The 12,097-nt window shown below is 26.9% G+C and overlaps 1 protein-coding gene across 5 annotated transcripts in view; it reads right to left on the reverse strand.

The window, feature by feature from the left end:
* LOC134833055 (uncharacterized) overlaps positions 1-12,097 on the reverse strand; it is a 54,191-nt gene that overhangs the window by 577 nt on the left and 41,517 nt on the right. For 2 of the 5 annotated variants that reach the window (XM_063847221.1, XM_063847222.1), the window contains 3 exons: positions 9,685-9,813; positions 4,762-4,976; positions 3,834-4,317 (listed from right to left, as the gene is read on the reverse strand). In XM_063847221.1, the coding sequence (XP_063703291.1) occupies positions 3,989-4,317; positions 4,762-4,976; positions 9,685-9,770 (630 nt within the window). In that variant the 5' untranslated portion in view covers positions 9,771-9,813 and the 3' untranslated portion in view covers positions 3,834-3,988. Of the gene's footprint in view, positions 1-3,833; positions 4,318-4,761; positions 4,977-9,684; positions 9,814-12,097 lie in introns of those variants that run through there. The other 3 variants (XM_063847223.1, XM_063847225.1, XM_063847224.1) reach the window with 3 other exon arrangements.

Here is a 12,097-nt window from a genome sequence, read left to right on the forward strand (position 1 = left end):
ATAAATTTTTTACCTTAAAAATATTTTACAAAAAATTTTGAAAGAGAGATTTTTCAAGTCAAGTTTTAATCAACTTTTGATGGATTTCAAAGCTAAAAGTTAATAATTATGCATTCTAAAGATAATTTCCATGCATATATGGTCGATTTTTAATGAAATAAAAAAAAAACAACGATTTTATCATATGAGGAGCAAAAAAGTCAAATATTTGATGGATAATTATGCATTCTAAAGATAATTTCCATGCATATCTGGTCGATTTTTGAAGAAATAAAAAAACAACGATTTTATCATATGAGGAGCAAAAACCGTTGTTTTTTTCTCAAGTCAAGTTTCAACCCATATTTGATGGATTTCAAAGCTAAAAGTTAATAATTATGCATTCTAAAGATAATTTCCATGCATATATGGTCGATTTTCGAAGAAATAAAAAAACAACGATTTTATCATATGAGGAGCAAAAACCGTTGTTTTTTTCTCAAGTCAAGTTTCAACCCATATTTGATGGATTTCAAAGCTAAAAGTTAATAATTATGCATTCTAAAGATAATTTTCATGCATATCTGCTCGATTTTCGAAGAAATAAAAAAAAAACAACGATTTTATCATATGAGGAGCAAAAACCGTTGTTTTTTTCTCAAGTCAAGTTTCAACCCATATTTGATGGATTTCAAAGCTAAAAGTTAATAATTATGCATTCTAAAGATAATTTTCATGCATATCTGCTCGATTTTCGAAGAAATAAAAAAACAACGATTTTATCATATGAGGAGCAAAAACCGTTGTTTTTTTCTCAAGTCAAGTTTCAACCCATATTTGATGGATTTCAAAGCTAAAAGTTAATAATTATGCATTCTAAAGATAACTTTCAAGCATATCTGCTCGATTTTCGAAGAAATAAAAAAACAACGATTTTATCATATGAGGAGCAAAAACCGTTGTTTTTTTCTCAAGTCAAGTTTCAACCCATATTTGATGGATTTCAAAGCTAAAAGTTAATAATTATGCATTCTAAAGATAATTTTCATGCATATCTGCTCGATTTTCGAAGAAATAAAAAAACAACGATTTTATCATATGAGGAGCAAAAACCGTTGTTTTTTTCTCAAGTCAAGTTTCAACCCATATTTGATGGGTTCTAAAGCTAAAAGTTAATAATTATGCATTCTAAAGATAATTTCCATGCATATCTGCTCGATTTTCGAAGAAATAAAAAAACAACGATTTTATCATATGAGGAGCAAAAACCGTTGTTTTTTTCTCAAGTCAAGTTTCAACCCATATTTGATGGATTTCAAAGCTAAAAGTTAATAATTATGCATTCTAAAGATAATTTTCATGCATATCTGCTCGATTTTCGAAGAAATAAAAAAACAACGATTTTATCATATGAGGAGCAAAAACCGTTGTTTTTTTCTCAAGTCAAGTTTCAACCCATATTTGATGGATTTCAAAGCTAAAAGTTAATAATTATGCATTCTAAAGATAATTTCCATGCAAAGCAAAAACCGTTGTTTTTTTCTCAAGTCAAGTTTCAACCCATATTTGATGGATTTCAAAGCTAAAAGTTAATAATTATGCATTCTAAAGATAATTTCCATGCATATCTGCTCGATTTTCGAAGAAATAAAAAAACAACGATTTTATCATATGAGGAGCAAAAACCGTTGTTTTTTTCTCAAGTCAAGTTTCAACCCATATTTGATGGATTTCAAAGCTAAAAGTTAATAATTATGCATTCTAAAGATAATTTGAGGAGCAAAAACCCATGCATATCTGCTCGATTTTCGAAGAAATAAAAAAACAACGATTTTATCATATGAGGAGCAAAAACCGTTGTTTTTTTCTCAAGTCAAGTTTCAACCCATATTTGATGGATTTCAAAGCTAAAAGTTAATAATTATGCATTCTAAAGATAATTTCCATGCATATATGGTCGATTTTCGAAGAAATAAAAAAACAACGATTTTATCATATGAGGAGCAAAAACCGTTGTTTTTTTCTCAAGTCAAGTTTCAACCCATATTTGATGGATTTCAAAGCTAAAAGTTAATAATTATGCATTCTAAAGATAATTTCAAGCATATCTGCTCGATTTTCGAAGAAATAAAAAAAAAACAACGATTTTATCATATGAGGAGCAAAAACCGTTGTTTTTTTCTCAAGTCAAGTTTCAACCCATATTTGATGGATTTCAAAGCTAAAAGTTAATAATTATGCATTCTAAAGATAATTTTCATGCATATCTGCTCGATTTTCGAAGAAATAAAAAAACAACGATTTTATCATATGAGGAGCAAAAACCGTTGTTTTTTTCTCAAGTCAAGTTTCAACCCATATTTGATGGATTTCAAAGCTAAAAGTTAATAATTATGCATTCTAAAGATAATTTCCATGCATATCTGCTCGATTTTCGAAGAAATAAAAAAAACAACGATTTTATCATATGAGGAGCAAAAACCGTTGTTTTTTTCTCAAGTCAAGTTTCAACCCATATTTGATGGATTTCAAAGCTAAAAGTTAATAATTATGCATTCTAAAGATAATTTCCATGCATATCTGCTCGATTTTTAATGAAGTAAAAAAACAACGATTTTATCATATGAGGAGCAAAAACCGTTGTTTTTTTCTCAAGTCAAGTTTCAACCCATATTTGATGGATTTCAAAGCTAAAAGTTAATAATTATGCATTCTAAAGATAATTTCCATGCATACATGGTCGATTTTCGAAGAAATAAAAAAACAACGATTTTATCATATGAGGAGCAAAAACCGTTGTTTTTTTCTCAAGTCAAGTTTCAACCCATATTTGATGGATTTCAAAGCTAAAAGTTAATAATTATGCATTCTAAAGATAATTTCCATGCATATCTGCTCGATTTTTAATGAAGTAAAAAAAACAACGATTTTATCATATGAGGAGCAAAAACCGTTGTTTTTTTCTCAAGTCAAGTTTCAACCCATATTTGATGGATTTCAAAGCTAAAAGTTAATAATTATGCATTCTAAAGATAATTTTCATGCATATCTGCTCGATTTTCGAAGAAATAAAAAAACAACGATTTTATCATATGAGGAGCAAAAACCGTTGTTTTTTTTTCTTAAGTAAAGTTTCAACCCATATTTGATGGATTTCAAAGCTAAAAGTTAATAATTATGCATTCTAAAGATAATTTTCATGCATATCTGCTCGATTTTCGAAGAAATAAAAAAACAACGATTTTATCATATGAGGAGCAAAAACCGTTGTTTTTTTCTCAAGTCAAGTTTCAACCCATATTTGATGGATTTCAAAGCTAAAAGTTAATAATTATGCATTCTAAAGATAATTTCCATGCATATCTGCTCGATTTTCGAAGAAATAAAAAAAAGTACGATTTTATCATATGAGGAGCAAAAACCGTTGTTTTTTTCTCAAGTCAAGTTTCAACCCATATTTGATGGATTTCAAAGCTAAAAGTTAATAATTATGCATTCTAAAGATAATTTCCATGCATATCATATGAGGAGCTGTTTTTTTCTCAAGTCAAGTTTCAACCCATATTTGATGGATTTCTAAAAGTTAATAATTTGCATTCTAAAGATAATTTCCATGCATGTATTTTCGAATAAATAAAAAAACAACGATTTTATCATATGAGGAGCAAAAACCGTTGTTTTTTTCTCAAGTCAAGTTTCAACCCATATTTGATGGATTTCAAAGCTAAAAGTTAATAATTATGCATTCTAAAGATAATTTCCATGCATATATGGTCGATTTTCGATTTTTTTTTATCTTAAAAATATTTTTCAAAAAATTTGAAAATTTAATTTTTTTTTTTTAATATATATGAAATTTTATTGATACATCATAAAAGCAATTATTGTGCAATTACAAAATATTATTTTTTTCAAGATTTCGAATCAAATTGGTCACCAAACACAATGAAAACTCATTAAAAAGAAAACATGAAAAAATGCAAAATTTCGCTTTTCATCGAACAAAAATTTACAACTCTTGTTTCGGTTCATCGAAATATTTTTCCAAATTCTTCTTCATTTGTTGAGGACTCGTGCTCGGGCCATGACGTTCAACAGGATTTCCATTTTTATCGACGATAAATTTGGTAAAATTCCATTTAATGGCATCAATGAGCAAACCTCCTTGCTTATTCTTCAAGAAAGCCCACAAAGGATGCGCATTTTTACCATTGACGTCAATTTTCTCGAAAAGATCAAACTTGACTTTGTTGTCCTTGAGGAAGCATTGAATCTGTTCCGCATCTCCGGGTTCTTGACCAGCGAATTGATTGCACGGAAAAGCGAGAATACGAAGACCTTTCAAAGGAAAAAGGCATTTTTTGATGAAATCGTTCGATTTTACGTCATTAGTAGTTCTCAGGAGACACGAAATTGATGAAATTCCCTTAATTCATTATTTTTTTTCAACAAAAGCTCTTAATTTGCTTTAATTTTTTAATTAATTTCGATTGTTCGATGTTCACTTGTTGCAAAAATTGTGTCCGATAATGAAAAATTTTATCAATATTGACAATGTTCGTGCAACTGACAACAAAAAATTTTCATGGAAGCTTTTAATTTCTCTTAATTACGAACAAACAAATTGCCCAGCTTGTATTTTCTCGGCAATTAAAAGATAGAAAATTATAAAATAGCGAAAAAAAAAGTTTAATTAAAATATTTATCTCAAAGCAACATAAAAACACGAAAAAAAAAACTTCTAAGAACTACTAATGATAGCATCAAACGGAATTTATTTACCTTTCGACTCGGCAAACTCGTCATAAAGCTCATTTAGCTCCTTGTAATGACCTGCTGTGTAGCCGCACTTCGAAGCGACATTCACGATGATCAACACGTGTCCGCGATACTTTTCCAAACTCACGGGCTCGCCTTTGATGTCGTTCGCGGTAAATTCATAGACAGTTTTTGCGGTTTTGGGATCGCCTTGTTGCGTGGATGCTGCCATTACGACGCTAAAGAGAGAGAAAAAAAAACAAAATTTTGATGAGTTTCTGAATAATAACACATAATTGCAAGAGCTTATGGAGTTGGGGACAAAGAAGTACACACACAAAAGCATTCGTAATGATAGAAAATGTAAAATAATTTAACAACAAAATCCCAATTGAGCTACATTTAATACAAGTATCTTCATTTATTTACGCTGTGGATCGAAAAGAGGTAAATTTAACATTTTTGGAAGAAAATTTTATTTTTTGAAAAAAAAATTGATATTTTTTGTGAAATTTTTAAAGGAAAATTTTTATGTCAAGAGTAAAAATTTATTTTTTGAGAAAATTTTTTAAAAATTTAAATTTAAAGAGAAATTTCATCTTTTAGAAAAAATTTGAGGCATTTAAAGGAAAAATTTAGATGAAAAAGGAAATTTTTATTCTTTGAAAATTTTTTTTTAGATATTCAAAGAGCATTAAAAGGTAAATTTTGATCTATAAATAAAAAATCTCAACTTTTGAGAAAAAATTTCAAATTTTAATAAAAAAAAATTAAATCATCTGAATGAAAATTTTTAACCTTATCATTAAAATTTCATCATTTGAGTTTTTTTTAGATTTCAATGATAAATTTTAGACCTCAAAAGTCAAATTTCATTTTTTAGAAAAAAATCTCAAACATTCAAAGGGCAATTTTAGAACTGAAAGAGCAAAATTTAATTTTTAGAGGAAATTTTAGACTCTCGAAAGGTAAATTTAGATCTTTAAGAGTAAAATCTTAGCTTTTTAGAGGAAATTTTAAACTTCAAAGGGCAAATTAGAAACTCTAAAAGGTAAAATTTAATATTTTTAGCGAAAATTTCAAGGATCTGAAGTAAATTTTAAATCTTAATATAAAAATCTCATTTTCTGAGAGAAATTTTTAAATTTCAAAGAGATTTTTTTCAAAGAATAAAAATTTCCTTTTTCATCTAAATTTTTCTTTTAAATGCCTCAATTTTTTTCTAAGAGATGAAATTTCTCTTTAAATTTAAATTTTTAAAAAAATTACTCAAAAAATAAACTTTTTCTTTTCCTCAAAACTTTAATTTTTGACTTTCAAACAAATTTTGTTTTTATTTTTTAAAAAATATTAAAAAAAAATCTTTCAAGAATTTTCACTAAATTTGACCCACAGAGCAATATTTTCACAAAAAGCACACAACATTTTACTTTGCACGAGTGTCGCTTTTAGGTAAAAACTAGTTAAATAAAACATGAATGTTATTTTAGTTTGGAATAAATTTATAAAGTAAACACAAAAGTTTTGTTGTTTATGAGAGTTTTGCAAAAAGTAAACATAAAATCCTTCTGTGTGTGACGTAATTGAGTTAAAGGGATTGAATTGCAAGCCCAAAAACATCCGAATATAAAACGGCATGAAGTTTAAACTTAATGAAAAGGCGAACAGAGAAAAATCAATAAAATCCGTTCAAACTGAAATTGATTGAATTGCTTCGCAAATCATCATCAAATCTCTAATCTCGACTAATTCACGTCGAAACTTAATTTCCCATTCCAATTTCCTTTTTTTTTTTTTTTGAAAATTAGCTTTTATGGCAACCGCAACGAAATTTACTTTTAACACACATCTTACCGCACAGAGAGAGAGAAAACACACAATCATCATTAATTTTTAGTACAACTTTAGTTTTCTTCGTCTCTTTCTATGAATATTTGAAAAGAGAAGCTGAAAAGAAGGCACTTGACAAAAAACTTGCACAATCCAATTTGCTTAACGGTACATTGTTAACGGAAATCTGCTGTGAGTGTCTTGTATTGTTGCGAAAAGAAAACATTTTTTTGCTCCTTGAGGGATTTTTTTACCTTCTTCATTTTTTGCAGATTCATGATGTTACAACAAAACAACTAACAACACTTTGAGGGATTACGATGCACGTTGTTTGCCCAAATCAAAGTCAAGTAAGCCAATGTAATTTCATTTTATGCACTTTTTGCCCATTTTTTGCTTCATAAATAACAAACGACGCACAAAACATCGCCTGCTGTTACTTTAATGCACCCTCTGTGCTATAAATTTAACATCTGTTGACGTTGTTTCTCTCCTATCTCTCGCTTTTCATCGCTTTTTTTTCATAATGAAACACACAAAATGGTAAAAGCTCAAAGTGCAGTTGTTACACCGACGAGCGAATGAACAATAAAAAACAGCAAACCGAATGTTGTTTTAATAATAATGAAAAACTAAACCGAAACAAAACAAAACAATGAAGCGGTTGTGTTTTTTTTTTTTTGAATATCCGAGCTTGAACTTTATGTTTTATTATTAAAATTCGTTTAATACGTGAAAGAAATGTTGAAGCGAGTGACTAATTTTTAATAGACTTTTACCGCACAAAAAATTACTCAGCAGAATTTAACAACTTTTTTTTTATTATCCTTTCAGAAATGCGGCATAAAATCCAATTTGGATCAATCAAACGACAGTCATTAAAATCTCTCATATAGTGCCGTGATGGTAAAGTGCACGATTTCAATCGAATGAAGAGGACAATAAATTTGAAAAAAAAAAGAACGGGGGCAGCAACATGTCATGACAATGATAATACTAATAAAAATAACGAGTAACGAATAGGAGTGAAAAATGTTTGAAATTTGATTTTAAAATAGTTTTTCTATTGAAGTAATGGAGAACTAAAAGACAAAAAACTAACATTTTGTTTGGGTTTTGAAATCTAAAAGTTGAAAAATTAAAATATGGAGAGTGAAAAATTAATTTTTTATTTAAAAAAAAGTGAAAGCTAAAGTTAAAAAATTATTTTTTTTTCAAAAAATCATTTGAAAAAAGTTTTGAAACATAAAAAATTAAAAATTTGTTATTGAATTGGAAAAGCTAAAAAGTAAGAACTGAATTTTTTTTAAAAAAGTTAAAAAAAAAATTTTTTAAATGAAAATTTAATTTTTCTTCAAAAAAAATTTTCAAATTAAGACAATATCTGATTTTTTTTTGGAAAAAAATAAACCTGAAAGGTATAAAAATCTAAAAAAGCTAAAAGACAAAAAATAGATAGAATGTCATAATTCGAAACTTAAAAGTTAAAAAATTCTAAATTTGTTAAAAAAACTAGATTCTAAAAAGTTTTTCATTAAAAAAAGGTTCGTTGGATTTGTTGAAAAAAAAAATAAATTTTTAAAAATTTACAATTCGGATTCTTCAAAAAAAAAAATTTTTTTTACTTTCGAGTTTTAATTTTTTTAAGATAAAAATCATTTTTATTTAAAAAAAAAAAATTCTCATTTCAATTTTTACTCTAAAATTGTTAATCGAAGAAATTAAAAGTTAAAAAAAAAAATTGAAACTTTAGCTTCGTTTAAAAATTTTAGAGCTAAAAGACAAAAAGTCTTCAGAAAACTAAAAGTTGAAGATAAAATTAAAAAAAGGTTTTTTAAGAAAAAAAAAAAATAAATAAATAGAATTTCTTAAAAAAAAATTTGGTTAAAAAAATAATTTTTTTCTCAAAATATAAATTATTTTTATCTTAAAAAAATTAAAACTTGAAAGTAAAAAAAAATGTCTTCAAAAAAAAATTGAAAAATAAAAATTTCATAAAATTTAACTTTTATAAAAAAAATTTTTGTTAAAAAAAAAAATTGAATGAAATTTTCTAAAAATTGATATTTTTTTAAAACAAATCCAACGAACCTTTGACATCTAAAACCAAATCCTTTTACAAAACGACACTTTAATTACACAAAATTGAGCAAATCCGCACGTCAGATTCTTTTCCGTTGCTTTTTTCGTGTTCACATTCAATAGATTGTTCGCACACACACACGAAACAATCGATGAGCAATTAGTCACTCGAGAAAAAAAAATCTGAAATAATAATAATCGGATTTCACTTTTTTTCTCTCTTTTTATATTTTTTTGCTCGATAGATTGGAATCAATGGCCTGACGACACAGCGATAAAACAAAAATGGACTCGCGTTCTTTCTGCCGCATGATAAAATCATAAAAAAGTGCACGCTCCAATGACTTTAAGAACCCCAAAAAATATTGACAATCTATTTATAATTTTTTTTATGTTCACAGCACACTTTTCACTTGAGCCTGAAGAGAGAGAAATCAATTTACGGCAAAAATTTCAACAATGGCACGTATATGAGAGACGAGCACAGGAAATTGCATCTGAATATAAAATATATGCGAAAAGTCATGCAAAAGCGGAAGATTGTTATCATCATGCATCAACAATTGTGACATGTTACTGTTATAGAGAACATGATTTCCTCAGCAAAAAAGGTGCGAATCAGCTTTTTGTTGGTATTCGGTTCGTTAGTGACGCTCTTGATGATGATGTTGCACGAGAGATGACATGTTGGATCATCATGTCGCACGAGAAAGAAGATCTTGTTCAACAGAATGATGCATTTTTTGGCGTGTTGACGTTATTTTGCATGGAAAAAACACATCTGGAGCCCGTTTCCATGCGAGCAATTCCGAAAATTGCTCACGATTAAGCCGTAAAGCATGCGAATTGCTTAAAATATCATGATAAAAGTTTGTTAGTGAACATGCAAATGGTCCGTTAGCAACGACAGGATTAAGAATGCAAGTAAACGATGCAAAAAAAGAAACGTAAAAGCAATAAATTTATTAAAATAATGGCGTTACTACACTAAAAATCTACATCTATGGGGAAAAAAGAGGTAAAAAGAAACGGTACCTGGTAGTTGAAATGAATCTTAAAGCAACAACAGCAGTACTGAATAATCCAAGCGTTTTTGGAATTTGTCCAAAATTAAATAGCATCCTCAATTGAATTTAACTTCTCTTATTTTATGTCGTGCGAACACTGTGAACAAGATAAATGAAAAACAAAAATAGCCTGTAGTCGAATTTCGAGTCACGTGTATCGTTTTTACGGTATTTTGCACGGCAAACGGGACAAAAAAGTGCAAGAAAGACACAAAGAACATTTTTTTTATTGAATAAATAAATAAAATGCACACTTTTGGTACATATTTTGATAACTCTTTTTTGCTAGCTTTGAGGTTTTTCGTCATGCATTGTCGTCAGCAACGTGCGGAGATGGAAAAACGAGAGCAGAGGATGATATTTATTCAACAAATTATAAAATAAAATGAGACTCTGTGAACGCCTCGAGGGAAAAAGTCGACGTTTCGCATGCATTTCAAAAGAATTTTAATTTTGCCAAGTCTTTTGTGTGCGTTTAATGAATATGGACTTTGGCAACCGAAAAATTTGTACCAAATGAGCAACAATTTTAAAGGTAAGTAATTAAATTTTAAAGAATTTTATAGAATTTTTGATTTTTAGTGAAAAATAGAAGCAAAATTTTTATTTTTTTTTATCAATCTTAAAATTAATTTTTTTAATAAAATTTTATTTTTTTTTACAAATTTTTTTTTTTATAAAATTTTTATTTTTTTAAAATTTTATTTTTTTTATTTGAATTTTTTGTTAAGTTTAAGATATAGTTTTTTAATTTGTAAAATTTTGATTTTTTTTAAATTTTTTCATAAATTTTGAATTTTTTTCAAATTTTTAATAATATTGTAAAATTTTTATTTTAATTGTTTGTCTTTTTAATTCCTCAAAAGCTTTTTTGAGAAAATAACTAATTTTTAGAATTAATAAGAAGAATTAATTTTGTGTTTCAAAAAAAAAAAAAAATATTGAACTGTTAAAAAATATTTCCAATTTTTTTTCCTTTTTTCGTCATTTTGAAAATAATTTAAAAAAATTATTTCAATTCTTTAAATTTTTTGAGATTTAATTTTTTAAATTTTGAATTTAATTTTTATTTTTTATTTAAATTTTTTTAAATATTTTAAAGGATTTTTTTTTATTTTTAGCGAAAAAATTGAAGCAAAATGGAAAAAAAAATTTGGGAGGAATTTTTTAACTTTTGAAGAAAAAAATCTCACTGAACACGAAACAAAAGTTCATTTGACGTCAAAATCCAATATATCAGCTTGTTTCCATACCCACAAAATACTTTTACGAGCAAACAATATGCCGACCTTCGTCCATTCAGCAAAAAAAAAATGTTCATCTCCGATATCTCGTACAAAATATTATTGCAGACCTTCATCAAAATAATGTTATTCATGACAGTTACTTTCGTTTGTTATGCCACTCATACTCGAATTACACGTTCCCTGACACGACATATTGATTTATCCACAACAACAACAGAAAACTCTTACTCCGAACATTAGTTTATACTTTTTTTTTATTATTTGTAATAAATTGGGTGTTAAAAAAGCGATATATTTCCGAAAAAATAATAATAGTAAAAAAAATATCCACACGCGTCGGATTCCATTATCCCCAAATATGTATCCAAGCAGTAAATAAATATCCTCAACAAACATGAAAAATAAATAAATATTAAAAACGGTGCCGAGTCATAACTATAAATATGACGAGATGACTAATAACGTGTAATAACAACTAATCACTTTACTTCTTCCGCAGCTGTGCGAAGACAACTTTTGTTTACTCTTCAAATATTGACATTGTCACAACCAATTAACACTTCTTGCCCTTGAAAAAAGGGAAAAATTTACCTATTGAACACTGAAATTGACTTCTGAACTCGGGGAAATTTAAAAATGGACTGACAAAAGATCGCGTGTCGCTTGAAAAATTGAAAAATACAAATAAATAATTAAATTATGGAAGGAGTAAAAATGAAGGAAACAGAAGGAAAATTGCTGTGTGACATGAAAGGTTCGTTTTTTAAATTTATATGTTATTTATAGATCCATTTTTTATTTATTGTTCGTTTGGAAAGCAATTTATGAAATATTTGACAGGTAATTTGATCATCTGTTGACAAATGTCAAACGATTGTCAATTAACTTCAAATTTATCAAGCAATTTTGGAAAAAAAATTATAAAAAATTTTTTTTTTGTCAATTTAAAAAAAAATAATTCAATTTTATTAATTTTTTATTTTTTTTTTTTAAATCTTATTATAAAATTTTGAAATTTTTTGTAAAATTTTAAGTTTTTTTATGAAATTTTTTATTTTTTGTAAAATTTTAATTTTTTATTAGAAAATTTTTTTGTAAATTTAATTTAATTTTTATATGTAATACTTTTAATTA

Source organism: Culicoides brevitarsis, chromosome 3 (genome assembly GCF_036172545.1).
Source record: "Culicoides brevitarsis isolate CSIRO-B50_1 chromosome 3, AGI_CSIRO_Cbre_v1, whole genome shotgun sequence".
Lineage (NCBI taxonomy): Eukaryota > Metazoa > Arthropoda > Insecta > Diptera > Ceratopogonidae > Culicoides > Culicoides brevitarsis.